The following is a 16,394-nucleotide window of genomic DNA, read 5'->3' as shown; positions in this document are numbered from 1 at the left end:
TTGAGAGTATAATATTCTACTTCTCTTCAGAAGTTTACCCATTAGCATCTTTCGATGGTAGTTGCCTGAATCAGTTATTACTGCGATGGTTGGCAAATTGTGAGTTTTCTAATTCCATCATACCTTGTTTATTACTATAAGGTAAAGCTTTCTCTCTCTCTCTCTCTCTCTCTCTCTCTCTCTCTCTCTTTCTCTTTCTTTCTCCAGTATTTCTAACAGGAAAAACTCTTCTACTCTTATGACACCAACTAAAGGAAAGACACTAATGTTTCCTCTCTACTCTTGATACTTCTGATACCAAATGTGTATGGGTTTTCCCACATCAACCAGTTTTTCAACTCTCCAGCACCAACTGGGTGTCCAACAATTCAGTTATGACACTTACTACTTGGAGTTAGCACAGACCCCCCCCAGGTTAGGGGCTCAGTCCCACAAGACTGACTGCCTGCCACTTTGGATGCCAATCGCAAGTCCCAGGTTGTCACCTGTACTTCTGACTAATCAACTATAAATCAAGAGTTTTCATAACACCCTCTGTGGATTCAATAATTTGTTAGAATGGCTCAAAGAACTCAGAAACATTTTCTTAAATTTACTAGCTTATTATAAAGGATATTACAAATGATACAGATGGATAGCCAGGTGCCCTTTTAGTTAGTTCTATGTCTGGAAGGATCCTGAGCACAGGAGCTTCTGTCCCCATGGAGTTGCGGTGCACTCCCTTCCTGTCATGGATGTATTTACCAGCCTGAAAACTTCCCAAACCCTGTACTTCGGGGATTTTTATGGAGGCTTCAACACGTAGGCATGATCAATTATTAACTTAATCTCTAGCCCTTCCCTTCCCGGAAGGAGGTGGGGGTGGGGCTGAAAGTTCCAAGCTTCTGGTCATGGTTTGGTCTTTCTGGGGACCAACCCCCATCCAGAGTCACCTCATTAGAACAAAGATCGCTCTTACCACCCGGGAAATTCCAAGGGATTTAGGAACTGTGTGTCAGGAACCAGAGTCAAAGACCAAATAAAAAGATACTCCTAGCACCCCTATCACTCAGGAGATTAATAAGGGTTTTAGGAGCACTGTGTCAGAAACTAGGAACAGATATTTTTATATATATTTATATATATATATATATATATATATATATATATATATATATATATGTATATTTATGTATATATGGACTTCCCTGGTGGTGCCTGCCAATGCAGGGGATACAGGTTCGAGCCCTGGTCCAGCAAGATCCCACGTGCCGTGGAGCAACTAAGCCCATTAGCCACGACTACTGAGCCTGCACTCTAGAGCCCATGAGCCACAACTACTGAGCCCACATGCCACAGCTACTGAAGCCCACGCTCCTAGAGCCCGTGCTCCGCAACAAGAGAAGCCACCGCAATGAGAAGCCCGCGCACCACAATGAGGAGTAGCCCCCACTCGCCGCAACTGGAGAAAGCCCGTGAGCAGCACCGAGGACCCAACAAAGCCAAAAATTAATTAATTAATTTAAAAAATATGTATATATATATATTTTTTTTTTTTCCTATTATTGCACAATTCCTATTTTGCCCAAAGAGTTACACTGTTACTCTGATTTATTTTGTTGTTCAGATTGTCCCAGCCTTAGCTAGTGGGAGTTATTTCAAGATGGCTCCTGTGAAATCAAGGTCTGGGTGCTAGATGTGCTCATTGCTACCAGGATATCATTGCTTCTAGGCTGTTTCAGTAGATAGATCTATGAGATATGTGTATGAATACACACATGTACATGTGTATATGTGAGTATATACATATGCATACGTACATCTATTTCTGTTAATTTGTTGTCTTCAGAAGTAGCATTGATGGCTGTTATGCTGGTGTCTTCCCCAAAAACCCCTATAGATCTGCTCCTTTCTAGCTAACTCAGCAAATCATCTTGAGCTCAGCTACCGTCTTTACTTGGGTTCCTGCCAGGGAGGCTGATCATATTTTAACCACCTCCACAAATACCACAACCCTTCAGATTTTTTCCAAGCCAGATTCCAGAAATAATTCTGATCGAACAGTAGAAATTGGACATTCTACTAAAACAGAAGATTAATAAGTGATCTCAATCCTTGCTACTTTATGGTAAAACTTATTTTTAAGAGATGAAAGATGTGGGGGAGGATTATAATGATGAAGAACTTCTCAATTTATTTTGAGTCTATATTTAAAGCCCTGGCCTTTTTTCACAGCTCATATAACAAACAGTAATAAGCTGATGAGATGAGACTTAAACTACCTTGTTTGCTCTTTGGTTATGAAACTCTAGACAGGAAACATAGAGCTGTTTCCAAAGTGAAATGTCTGGGAAAGATTTCTGAGATATCTGGAATCATATTTTCTGTTACTAACTTTTATAGATTTTTGGAGGTAGCACGGAAGTATATGGTTAAGTTAGCCCTTTCTGAAGTACTCTTTTTTTTTAATTTTTTAAAAAATAAATTATTTATTATCTATTTTTGGCTGCGTCGGGGCTTCGTTGCTGCACACAGGCTTTCTCTAGTTGTGGTGAGCAGGGGCTACTCTTCATTGCGGAGCATGGGCTCTAGGCATGCGGGCTTCAGTAGTTGTGGCTCATGGGCTCTAGAGCGCAGGCTCAGTAGTTGTGGCGCACGGGCTTAGTTGCGCTGCAGCATGTGGGATCTTCCGGGACCAGGGCTCGAACCCATGTACCCTGCATTGGCAGGCGGATTCTTAACCACTGTGCCACCAGGGAAGTCCCTGAAGTACTCTTTATCTCTTAATAAATTAAGTCAGCTTATCAAAGCAAAAGTGTATATAGGGATTACATTATTGGGAAAACAAGTCATTCTAAAGGACATTAGAAAATAGTTTAAAAACTTAGAGTTAGAAACGTTCTTAAATTTTAATTTATTCTTCAACCTCATTGGTTTTAAGACTGCTACTTGGGGCTTTGGATATTCCATTAAGCTTCTGCGGATAGTCGTGTGGGGCTGGCCAACATGCAAATTGCACTGTAGGCCCTTAGTCCTGGATAACCAAAGCAACGTGACTTTAAGGATTTTGCATTTGAAGAAAGAGTGCTGCTCAAAAAAATAATAATAATAAAAAAATAAAAATAAAAATGTTTAAAAGCCACTCTTGTACCTAATGAGTGAATTTCCTCTGCAGTATTTTCATAAATGGATGTCTACCTATGCTTGCACACCTCCAGAGAAAAGGAACTCACTATCACCCTTTTCCAATTTGGGAATTTCTCTTATTATCAGAAAGACCCTCATTTTATTGAACTTACTACAACTTACATCTTCTGTACAGTGGTTCTAGTTCTACCTTGAACCGTATAAAATAGATCTAAGTCCATTTTTTTTTCTGACAACCTTTATTGACATTGAGTATCTTTTTATGTGTTTATTTGCGGTACGCGGGCCTCTCACTGCTGTGGCCTCTCCCGCCATGGAGCACAGGCTCCGGACGCGCAGGCCCAGCGGCCATGGCCCAGCCGCTCCGTGGCACGTGGGATCCTCCCAGACCGGGGCACGAACCCGTATACCCTGCATCGGCAGGCGGACTCCCAACCACTGCGCCACCAGGGAGGCCCATATGCTCATTTTTAAGTTGGGTTGTCTTTTTACTTTTTTTAAATTGTGGTAAAATGTATATAACATAAAATTTGCCAGTTTAGCCATTTTTAAGTGTATAGTTCAGTGGCATTAAGTACATTCACATTGTTGTACAACCATCACCACTGTTCATCTCCAGAATCCTCTCATCTTCCCAAACTGAAACTATACAATAATTACCATTCCCTTCTGCCCCCAGCCCCTGGCAACCACCATTCAAGTTTCTGTCTCTATAAATTTGACTACTCTAGGTACCTCATAAGGTAGAATCATATAATGTTTGTCCTTTTGTATCTGGCTTATTTCGTCTGGCATAACGTCTTCAAGGTTCATCCATGTTGAAGAATGTGTCAGAATTTAATTCCTTTTTAAAGCTGAATAATATCCCATTTTACGTATATACCACATTTTGCTTATCCATTAATTCGTCCATGGATTTCTGTGTTGTTTCTATCTTTTGGCTCTTGTGAATAATGCTGCTATGAACATGGGTGTACGAATATCTCTTTGAATCTCTGATTTCAATTCTTTTGGGTATATCCTCAAAGTGGTATTGCCAGATCATATGGTAATTCTATATTTAATTTTTTTATATAAATTTATTTTATTTCTTTATTTTTGGCTGTGTTGGGTCTTCTTTGCTGTGTGCGGGCTTTCTCTAGTTGAGGCAAGCGGGGGCTACTCTTCGTTGCGGTGCATAGCTTCTCATTGTGGTGGCTTCTCTTGTTGCAGAGCATGGGCTCTAGGTGCATGGGCTCAGTAGTTGTGGCTTGCGGGCTCTAGAGCACAGGCTCAGTAGATGTGGCGCATGGGCTTAGTTGCTCCGCAGCATGTGGGTTCTTCCCAGACCGGGGCTCAAACCTGTGTCGCATGCATTGGCAGGCAGATTCTTAACCACTGCACCACCAGGGAAGTCCCTATATTTAATTTTTTGAGGAAGCAACATACTGTTTTCCACAAGGACTGCACTGTTTACATTTCCACCAGCAGTGCACAAGGGTTCCAGTTTCTCCACATCCTTGCCAACATTTGTGATTTGCTGTTTTTGTTGTTGTTTTAATAATAGCCATCCTAATGGATGTGAAGAGGTATTTCATTATGGTTTTGATTTGCATTTCTCTAATGATTAGTGATGCTGAGCATCTTTTCATATACTTACTGGCCATTTATATATCTTCTTTGCTTTTTACTTTTCTGGTGGTATTGTTTGCAGCGTGATGTTAGGTCACTTGCTGAAAATCATATATCTTATGTCTCTAGCTTTTCCTTGATTAACATTCTACTAACAGTCAAAAAAGGAAAGAAATTTAACACACTTCAAATCAGTAGATATTTGTTAGTTGCTCACAGTGTGCTTGGTACTTTTTTAGGAGTTGGAAATACAAAGATGAATAAGATATAATCTGTGTTCAAAAGGATCTCAGTATTTCCTGAAAAAAAATTTTCCAAAGGGAAATCATACTGGCTCCTAGTGATCATCTTTTCTGTAAGTGAATTTAAACAATCTTGATTTTCTGTGCTTGACTCTTATCTGATGTTTGAAAGGAAATAGTGGGGATGATCTGTCTCTGCTCCATGATGTCTGAGGCCTCAACTAGAGAACACAAGGCTAGGACTGAAATAATTTGAAGATCCGTTTACTCACATGTTTTGGGTTGATTCTGGCTCTTAGAGGGGACTTCGTTTTTCTCTCTACATGGGTCTTGTTACATGATCTCTCTGCTGAGGCTATTTTGGGCTTCCATATTGCATAAGAGAGGGATGGATGAAGGGATGGAGGGATAGAAGGAGGGCAGGTGATTTGGAACTCGTGCAGTGTCAGTTCTGCTGCATTCTGTATCTTGAGGCAGTCAGTCATGAAGTCCTGCCCAGAGTCAAGGCGCTAAATATAAATGCTGCCTGATGAGGAGTGACAAGATTCTGGAAGATCATGTGAGACTGGAAATAATATCATGGTTGTTTGGAAAATAAAATCTCCCTTACCTACTCAGTACTAGGCTAACCAGGCTATGGTTTTAACCATTTTTTTTAATTAAAAATTTTTTTTTAAATTAATTAATTAATTTATTTTTGGCTGCATTGGATCTTCGTTGCTGCGTGCTGGCTTCCTCTAGTTGCAGTGAGTGGGGGCTACTCTTCATTGTGGTGCGTGGGCTTCTCATTGTGGTGGCTTCTCTTGTTGCGGAGCACGGGCTATAGGTGCACGGGCTTCAGTAGTTGTGGTACACGGGCGTGGAGTAGTTGTTGCTCCACGGCATGTGGGATCTTCCCGGACCAGGGCTCGAACCCGTGTCCCCTGCACTGGCAGGCGGATTCCTAACCACTGCGCCACCAGGGAAGCCTAACCATTTTTTTTTAAATGAGGGTAACATTTGACTTTATCACTCCCATTTTCCATTTCAGTATGTCTAAAAGATTACTAGAACAGTGCATATATTCCATGTGTTAGCTCTTGGGATTTAATTGATCTTGCCAGGAGCCCTAAGTGCACTTGGAATGCTAAGCAATGTCTTATAATTTCCCGACTTTTTTTTTTTTCTTTCAAATCAATATTTGTTCTGTCTTTTTCAGTCTGATAATCATTCTCTTTGACAAATAAAATAGTTGAGCAATCTGCTTTGCACTCTGTCATCCATTAACATAAAATTGTCAACCCTAGTTAGGAGGCTGTCTTTCCCTGAATACAATTTTAAAAGCCCCTTGTCGTTGTCCTTGACATTTTTGCAAGCCTCAGCTCATTCTGGGTTTTAGTCTCCTGACTCTTCTAATCAAATTATGCCACTGTTCTCCGCTTGTCCTTTGTTATGAGGCTCTTCTTCTGCCTTTTATATTTATCTTGTTAGTCTGAGTTAATGAGAGTGGTGTCTAGCCAGTTTTTTTGGTTTCTTTAGACATTACTCCTTTCTTACTGTGACCATTTTTAATACATAGAATTTCCTTTTGCGGTCCTTTCAACCTACTTGAGTTGCTTCCCTTTAGAGTATGGAGTACGTGGTCTGATTATGCTCAGCATTCTCTATCTAAGCTGACTTTCCAGGATGAATGTTAACTTTATCCAAAGATGCCTGTTCTTTCCATTTCACTAACCAGTTCCCTCTTGAGCATGAGCACTAGGTCCAGAATGTAGCAGTGTTGGTTGTCCTTCAATGGAAATGCTTTGGCAGACAGAGAAATCAGAACATGATTTATTTATTTATATTAATTAATTTATTTATTTTTGACCGTGTTGGGTCCTCTTGGCTGCACGCGGGCTTTCTCTAGCTGCGGCGAGTGGGGACTACTCTTCCTTGTGGTGTGCGGGCTTCTCATTGTGGTGGCTTCTCTTGTTGTGGAGCACGGACTCTGGGTGCACGGGCTTCAGTAGCTGTGGCTCGCAGGGTCTAGAGCGCAGGCTTAGTAGCTGTGGCCCATGGGCTTAGTTGCTCCACGGTATGTGGGAATCTTCCTGGACCGGGGATTGAACCCGTGTCCCCTGCATTGGCAGGAGGATTCGTAACCACTGCGCCACCAGGGAAGTCCCAGAACATGCTTTAAAAAGTGGTTTGATGACAAAGTATTTTAAAACTACTGTGGATTAAGAACATATACTAAATCCAGCAAAATGGGATTTTAAATTTGGGATAGGTAATTTATTAGGGAATGACTGATATGCTCAATTTGGATATTTTGGGGTATATAATAAGAAAGATCATGGATGACTGTATGTTATGTGAAACAGTGGATAAATAAAACTCAGGTTTTCTTCTACTTCTGTCTTATGACTGGAGAAATGGAAGGACCCAGGTGGTTGTAATCTAGTGTTTATTTTCTAACTGTATGCAACTTTTATTGATGTTTTTGACCCATGTTCCTTCTTCTTATGAAAGGAGGAGTTTGAGTTTTAATTGATTCCTCCTCTTAGCTCTGTTAGTGATGCAGTCTGGAAAAGGGAGTAATGCATCTCCTTAAATACATCATTGTTCTTATTTTCAAATTGGAGAGTGGAAACACAGGAATGTGAAAGCTGTTTGTTTTTGTTTTGTGATAAATGGTTGCCTATTTCCGAAGTGGTTTATATTCTCTTTGCCAAGACGGACTCTCTACTATGGTGTCATCTATTCCTTTTTTTTTTTTTTTTTTGCGTTACGCGGGCCTCTCACTGTTGTGGCCTCTCCCGTTGCGGAGCACAGGCTCCGGACGTGCAGGCTCAGCGGCCATGGCTCATGGGCCCAGCCGCTCGGCGGCATGTGGGATCTTCCCGGACCGGGGCACAAACACGTGTCCCCTGCATCGACAGGCGGACTCTCAACCACTGTGCCACCAGGGAAGCCCTATTCCTTTTTTTTTAATTGCTTTTGTGTGTTTCTTTTCAGATGGTCTCTTCCCATGGTGATGTCCATTTGCCACCGTGGCACTGGTATTGCCTTGAGTGCAGGTATGTATGTATGTTTTTATGCACACGTGAACACAAAAACACACACACATACTGCTTTGAAAAACTTTGCTGTTTCTTTGGCTCTTGGCAATGCCTCCTTGGCAATGCCTACTCAGAAACTTGATTTAGAGAAAATGATAAGTCATTTAAGCTTATTGTTTGTTCATTTCTTTAACAATTAATTATGAGTTCACACAATGCTCAGGTTCTTTTCTTAGCCAATTTTTTTTCTTTTTTTAATTCTTTTTCTTATCTTTTCTTAGCCAATTTTTAAATCATCCCTAGCATGTCCTGATAGTATGTTTGTCATTACAGAGAACAGATATAGAAATGTAATGGAGATAGATTGGCTGACTGACCAAACACAGTCCAAGATTAACCATCAACCTTATTCTTTCAGAAACTCAGTTTTAGCACCCAGTTTTCATCACCTAGAATTGATCAGGTGCAAAAACATTAACTCATTCTCCAATCTCAAAAATTCTTGGTTAAAAATCAGAATGTCTATTTCTTTATTTATATGATATGAAATACAGCTGCAGAGTGAGTCGTATGCTGGTCTTAGTGCATCCTTTTCAGGTAGTAAGGTTTATTACAGGTAGGATGTACAGATTATAGTCAGGTTTCTGGAGTCTGATGGATCTTCCCACAGTAGGGAGGTACTTTATAAGAGGATCAGCTGTATTTTAAAAGTTTTCTCTGGCTAGTGCTGGAGACATGGACATATTTTTGTTTTTCATAATACCTTTGGGGGCCCCTCCTTGGCTTCTGTAGAGTGTGTTTTCACTGAAGTGGTCATCAACAGGACTAGTGGCTCAAATATAGGGATCCTGTATTTAGGGAGCAGCTGCTGAGACATTGGAGAAATTATCCAAAACTAAGTCTCTGCTGTTCACAATTAGATTAGTTTTGTTGGTAAGCAAGTAAAGATAGGAATTCCTATCTAAGATCCGATGTTACCATTCCTATGTTACCGTTCCTTAGGTTATTATATAACTTGTAATTATTTTATTTGCTTAGTTTTTATAAATCTGTCTCTTTTATTAGGCTGTAAACTCTTCATAAAGTAGGAACTGCATCTATCTTATTTACCTTTCATATCCTCTAGCACTCAGTAGGTGCTTAGTTAATCTTTATTTACTAAATGAGTACAACCATGTAAATCACTTTGCTCATAGTGGTCATTTCAGATATGTTCGTTCCTTCTAACTTCTAATTAATCTCCTGTTATGCATTAGAAATTGGTTAGTGATAATAATAGCCTCTACCCTCAAGGGTGAAAGAGTCTAAGGAGTAAGACAAATAAATATTTATAATGCACTGTGATAACTTTTTAATAGAGATATGAGATCCCAGAGGAGAGAACAACTCTTCAGGAATTTGAGAACTTGAAAGAAGGATGAGTAGGAGAATTCATGAAAAGGAGGTAGAGGAGGACTCTCTAGTGGATAGACTACCTTATACAAAGGCACAGGGTTTGGAAAGCATCCAGAGTCCTGGATAATGATAACTAGATCTGCTTGTTTAAGAGTTGTGTTATGGGAGAAGCAGCAAAAGATAAGGCTGGAAAGTGCGCCAGACAGTAAAGGACTTTGACTGCTGTGCTGAGAAGTTGGAACTTGATCCCATTGACCATGGGAAGTCATAAAAGGTTCATGTTCTCGTTTGTTTGGCCTAGACAAGTCCATGATTAGGTATTTATTCAGACTATAGAGATTTTGTGGCCAATATATAACTTCTGAAAAGCATGTTGAACTAGAAAAGCATGATGACACTAGTTTGACTTTATATAGAATTTATTGAGGAAGACCTTTACAAGCAGTCCTTTAAAAGATGGAGAGAGAAGGCTAGTAACCCTCTTTCATTGCTTAGATTCTGTAGGGATTAAAATACTCGTGATTTTTCATAGTGATAGACAGTATAAAAATCTAGGTGAAATTAGGTAAATGCTTGAGAATGACAGGTACCTGAAGCTGCAATGTGAATGAGACTGGGAAAGGGTAATCAAGATGCAACATACAACAATAAAAAGAATGAGATTCAAAAAAGAAAATATGAGTGCCAAACAACAGATATTTTAGAGGAATACAACTATAAATAAATTGTACAATTAACTTGAATGGGTAGAAGAATGGTCCTGAATGTTTTGGATAGTCTTTAAAAACAGGTTAGATTGGAGAATCAGAACTTCAGTGAAAGGTCACTTGACTGTATAGGCAAACCTACTGCTCAGGCAGTCGTTTCTTTTCTAGAAAAGCCAAAGGACTTATAGATATATAAAGTAACTAATGGAACTCTGAAATGACTGTTTTTTTCATCTGGGCTTTTCATGAGATGGGACCGGCGTTATTGATTCTCCAATGTGATGTGTTATACCCTTGTCATTCCCGACTGAGGCAGTTTAGAGAAAGAGAAAAGAGCATAAACTTTGGAGTTAGATCTGAGTTCAATTCCAGCTCTGTCACTAACTAGCTACTGTATCATCACTATCTTTTCTGGTTATAATAATGCCTAGTTAGGACTGTGAGAATTAAATATATAAAATTTGAGCTGTAAATCAGGGTTCCCATGACCCCTTCCTAAGGTTTGATAATTTGCTACAGAAGAGCTCACCATAACTCAGGAAGACACTTTATTTAGACATACTGTTTTGTTTCTTTTTTTTTTTTTTTTTTTTTTGCCATGTGGCTTGTGGGACCTTAGTTCCGTGACCAGGGATTGAACCTGTGCCCCCTGCATTGGAAGTGTGGAGTCCTAACCACTGGACCGCCAGTGAAGTCCCAAGACATACTGGTTTTTAAAATAAAGTATCAACTTCTTTATTATTTTTTTTAAACTTGCTTCAGAACTTTTTTTTCCTGGCTGCATTGGGTCTTCGTTGCTGCACTCAGGCTTTCTCTAGTTGTGGCGAGCGGGGACTGCTCTTCGTTGCAGTGCATGTGCTTCTCATTGCGGTGGCTTTTCTTGTTGCGGAGCTCGGGCTCTAGGAGCGCAGGCTCAGTAGTTGTGGTGCACGGGCTTAGTTGCTCCGTGACATGTGGGATCTTCCCGGACCAGGGCTCGAACCCGTGTCCCCTGCATTGGCAGGTGGATTCTTAACCACTGTGCCACCAGGGAAGTCCTCAACTCCTTTATTTAAAAAACCAAACGAGGCTTCCCTGGTGGCACAGTGGTTGAGAGTCCGCCTGCCGATGCAGGGGACACGGGTTCGTGCCCCGGTCTGGGAAGATCCCACATGCCGCGGAGCAGCTAGGCCCGTGAGCCATGGCCGCTGAGCCTGCGCGTCCGGAGCCTGTGCTCCACAACCGGAGAGGCCACAACAGTGAGAGGCCCACGTACCGCAAAAAAAAAAAAAAAAAAAAAAAAAAAACAAACGGAGGAGATACACAGGGCAAGGTATGGGGGAGCAGAGAGGGGAGTATGTATGGAGCTTCCATGCCCTCTCTGGGCACACCACTCTCCCAGTACATCTTTGTGTTCAGTGACCTGGAAGCTGTCCAAGTCCTGTAGTTTAGGGGGTTTTATGGTGGCTTCATTGCCTAAGCAAGGTTGATTAAATCATTGGCCATTGGTGATTAGCTCAATCACCAGCCACTCCCAGGTGTGGTGGGGTTGGGGGAGGGAGGTGGACAGGGAAGGGGAGGGAGGTATGGGACTAAAAGTCCCAATCCTCAAATCATGCCTTGGTCTTTCCGGCAGCTAGACCCCATCCTGAAGCTTTCTAGCCGCCCGCCACCCCCCCCAGCTACTAATTATCTCATTAGCATACAAAAAACCTTTCCTTTCATTCCAGAGATTACAAGGGTTTTAGGAGCTGTGTGCCAGGAATTGGGGGAAAAAGACCAAATACGTATTTCTTATTGTATCACATCTTCAAACAAGGAATATCAGTATCAGTAAGTTAATCAGAAGAGATTTTGGCCAAAGCTTTCCTCTTTACAAATGAAAAGTATATGAGAAGAAATTAAATATGAAATTTCCTAAATCCTCCTCTGATGTCTAGTGTACTGGAAGGCAGGAAGTAGCCTCTCCTCCTAGAATCTGAGTGCCTGAGGAGGGACTCCTCTAACAGCCAAACAATTTAAATTATGAAAACAAAGCCACTGAAGCTGTCCCATCTAATCACTAAGAAAAATTAAATGGTGCTTTCACTTGGCTGCCAAGACCAACTTCAGCCTGCTCCTCTGCAGTTAAGTGCTACATACAGAACTGTGCGGATTGTCAGTAAGTCCCGTTGCCACTTCCAGAAGCCATCATAAGTTCTTTCAGACACTTCTTCCCAGCAAGCCTCTGCAGATGTCACTGCCAAAGAAAATGAAAACATCTAAAAGGGACTTGGTGGACCTGTCCAAATGATGATTAAAACTCAGGTTGGCAGTACCTGATTGCTGTCCTAGCTAAAGTGTTGTCAAACTAATCTCATATATTCTGCCTGTCTGCTTCCCTGCAGCCTTGTGGGGGGGGCGGCATGTGGCGGGCAGGAGTATTCATGCATTGAGGGAAAACAAAGCATTTCTGAGAAGCATTTTCTCTTCTGGTGACAATCAGTTTTTCCAGGTCATCCCCTCTTGACAATTCAAGGACTAAGACATGGAGTAGGAAGGGCTGAGAATGAGATTTTTAGGTACAAATGATCAGACATTTTCTGAGAGGTAAAAGATTAAATATTCCAACTATTAATGTAAATAATAATCACTACCAGGCCTGTATTAGGAACTTTATATATATGTATTTAATTTAATTCTCACAGTCCTAACTAGGCATTATTATAAGCAGAGAAGGAAGTGATGATATAGTAGCTAGTTAGTGACAGAACTGAACTCAGATCTGTCTTAACCAAAGTTTGTGCACTTTTCACTCTCTCTATACTGCCTCTGTCTGGAATGACTGGGATTCCTAACATATGACATATCACATTTGAGAATCAATAATTCATGTCCCATCTCACAGAAAGCCCAAGAGAATAAAACAGTAATTTCAGAGTTCCGTTAATTACTTTATAAATCTGTAAGTCCTTTGGCTTTTCTAGAAACAAAGCTGACTGCCTGAGCACTAGGTTTGCCTGGTCTCTCACTGAAGGTCTGATTCTCTAATCCGACTTGTGTGAATGTCAGTGTGGAACAGGAAATGAGCATGGTAATGTCCAATTTAATTTCTGAGGTTTGAGATGTACAGTATCCAACAACATATTAGTAGGTAACTCCGGTTATTTAAGAATAAAAGTTTTTTCTTTCCGTTTACAAGGATAATTTTTTTCACATAGCTACTAAATTGTTAGGACATAAATATTTGAGTTGTTTGAATCTAACTACTTAATAAACAGAACTGTTAGGTTTTTCTTTTGGCTTGGGGGCATCATGAAAAAAATTGCTGAAAACACTGAGGTACCATGGAACTGAGATAGTTTGAGAAGGTTTGGGAGGAAGATATGACCCAAGAGCGTTCAAGGATCTTTGACAGCCTGGATAGATAGGAAGCTAGACGATCACAGGAGCTCCCCACTATCCTCTGAATTTCAGTGCAAACCTGAAGTTCCGAAACCTCGACAGCCACACATATGCCTCAGATACCAGGCTCAGCTTTGATCTGTGCAGCAAATGTGACAGCAGTCTACTAACTGAGTCCTAGGAATAGCCACTCAGCAACACTAACCTCTAGGAGACCAGACTCTGACATGGCTGCCTCATCCTAGGGTGTGGACAGCATGCCTTCCTTCAGCCTTTGCTTCTCCTATGAATGCTATAAAATTCTGACGCATCTGAGGTTTCGTCAAAGAGCTGCAAGCCATGGTAGTTATTCTCAGCACCAGCATTCTTCCAGACTGATGGAGAAATGGACGGCACCCAAAAGTTTTTAATTTTGATGAAGTCCAATTTATTATTTTGTTGCTTCTGGTTTGCTGTCATATCTAAGAAACCACTGCTAATCCAAGGTCGTAAAGATTTACTCACATGTTTTCTTGGTTTTATGGTTTTAGTTCTTACATTTAGGTCTCTGATCCATATTGAATTAAATTTTTGTATGGTAGAGATTTGAGTGATTTAAAATTTTTTCCCATTCTTTTCCTTGGACTGAATGTACTGTTATTATTTTTTCTTACTGAGATGATGATATAGATGCAGCCAGAGGTGGCTTCTAAAATGATGGGTGAAGTTTTTATAGAGTTTTTATAGAGAAATGTTGAAAGAAGGAGCAATATGCTAAAATATATGGCAAATTTAAGAGATTAGGGTCAGATTCCAAATAACGTATCTTCCACTGTGAATGTGAACATTAGTTTAAATCTTCCCCATTTTAAAATGGTTTAGAATTGTGTGAAGTCCTAGGGGCTGTCATAGAACCCAGTTTTATGTGTTACATTGGTTGTAGCTGGTGTGTAGTTGTGACGGGCTTACTTTGTTTCTCCGCAGGGGTCTCTCTTTTTGGCTTGTCAGCCCTCTTGGTCCCTGGGAGTTTTGAGTCTCATTTGGAACTTGTAAAGTCCCTGTGTTTGGGGCCAGCGCTGATCCACACAGCCAAATTTGCACTTGTCTTCCCTCTCACGTATCACACCTGGAATGGGATCCGACACTTGGTAAGTTAATTGTAGACTTGTACATTTTCTGGGTGAAAGGAATGGAGAGCCTGGAAGGATTTTCTCTTTCCTGGTCTGGGTTTAGTGCTGTTCTTAAAGTTAGTTGTGCTGGACCTTTGTTCAGGGGCCTCTTGGGGAAAGCTAAACTAGATGCCCTGTGCATTGCCAGGTAGCCCAGCTGGTGATGTAGCTGAGACTGGATGTAGGCCTGGCAGATTCTTGCAGGGTCTCAGTGAACTCTTTTAGTTTCAAGAGGGATGTTACTAAAAGAGACCCATGAAGCCAGGCCATACATCTGGCATAGAAGGCATATTTATCAGACAAATAATAGTTACTGCTTTCAGTCTAAACTTCCTGTCAACACAGAGTGACAAATTTGGCTGGAGTCAAATATTCTGACGTTTTTTATCTTGATATTGGATTGTGTTAACTGCTTTTGTTTTTTTGTTTGTTTTGAACTATTAGAGAGAATGGGGCCAACTTTAACAAGCAACTGGGTGCTAGGATCCCAATATTGAGTTTAGGAATCTTTTGATAGCCTGAAATCTGACCATGTTGCCTCCTACGTGACCTTGGGGTCAGTTCAAACTGGTGTCTCCTTCTCTTTATTAAGGAATTAAAGCTTAATCAAACCTGCCCCAGGTCAGAGATGAGTCTCTCCTACAGCATTTTAAGATTTATATTTTGTGGTCTCCCTACCCCTAGTCTTGCTTCCTTCCCCAGGAAGATAATTAGAGCTTTATTCTTTCTGTTTTTCCATACTTTCTCAACCTAAGCCATCTGTCAGTTGGATGCTCTTGCCTTAATTTGACCTTTCATAACTTCCACATCAGAGCCTAGAGATAAGCACTTTCTGAATTGTATTCTGGTCCAATAGACAGTTTAATGCAATCAGAAGCATGAGAGACTAAATGATCTATTAAATTAAGTGTATCTATCAACTGTTCCCTGGGGCAGTGTTCAGTTTGATTCAAAATGACTTCACTTCCCTCAGGAGGAGGGGATGGAGAGGGAGGGCATTTCCATTAATGACTTCTTATTCCACAGAACAAAGCTTTCCAATGGAATCAGCTGATCAGCTTCCTTTGTTGGCATCCTGGCTCAGGCAGGGACTTGCCATATATTTGCTTTTGTCTCAGTATGGGGGGGAGGGAAGGGGAAGAGATTTTATAAAATGTCAGAACTAAGTCAAGGCTTTTCTTAATCCCTTAAATCTGCTTTTGTTTGTTCTTTTAGCAAGTCCTGGCTCTGAGTGTGGGACAGGATTTTTATCTGTTCGCTGTGACAGTCCATAGTTCTTGCACTCACAGCTTGATAATTGCCTTGCCAGAAGATCTAGTGGGGGAGTGGAGGGTGGATTGATATTAAGAGAGTAGGAAGTGACAAGGTCTCTGGTATGCTAGAGAATATTCCCCCATCACCACCACCCAGTAGGACTGGATTTTTTGGTAAAACACTGTGCCTTTATAAGCAAAACAGCTTTTTGTGGAATCTGTTTGATTCCTAATCTTATCTAGGTAGAAGCTCTTTGGCAGCTGAGGTAGGGGCATCTTCTCATCTTGATTATTTTGGGGGCTGTCTAATTTTTCTCTGAAGCAATCCTAATTTATTCAGTTTTACATTCAGGGTATAGGTATATGTGTGTGTTGAGACAGTCATATGTGGAAAGTGTGAAACCTGAAGACTCTACTTTTGCCCTAGATCTTTTAGAGTACAATATGTTAATGTCCCTAGAGCACAAGAGAGTCTAGATCAGTATTTTTTAAATTGTGTTTTTTAGACTCAATGGGTAGAAAATCA

General features: G+C 40.8%; 1 protein-coding gene across 3 annotated transcripts in view; it reads left to right on the top strand.

Annotated features, from left to right (window-relative positions):
- The window catches only part of SDHC (succinate dehydrogenase complex subunit C), a 29,259-nt gene that overhangs the window by 9,530 nt on the left and 3,335 nt on the right, over positions 1 to 16,394 (top strand). For all 3 annotated transcript variants that reach the window (XM_029228685.1, XM_029228686.1, XM_029228684.1), the window contains exons 4-5: positions 7,959 to 8,020; positions 14,431 to 14,594. In XM_029228685.1, coding sequence (XP_029084518.1) covers positions 7,959 to 8,020; positions 14,431 to 14,594 — 226 coding nt within the window. The remainder of the gene's footprint in view (positions 1 to 7,958; positions 8,021 to 14,430; positions 14,595 to 16,394) is intronic.

This window comes from Monodon monoceros, unplaced genomic scaffold, assembly GCF_005190385.1.
Source record: "Monodon monoceros isolate NGI ecotype Baffin Bay Population unplaced genomic scaffold, NGI_Narwhal_1 Super_Scaffold_18, whole genome shotgun sequence".
NCBI classification, from domain to species: Eukaryota; Metazoa; Chordata; class Mammalia; order Artiodactyla; family Monodontidae; genus Monodon; species Monodon monoceros.
This window is presented reverse-complemented; position numbering and strand designations above follow the sequence as displayed.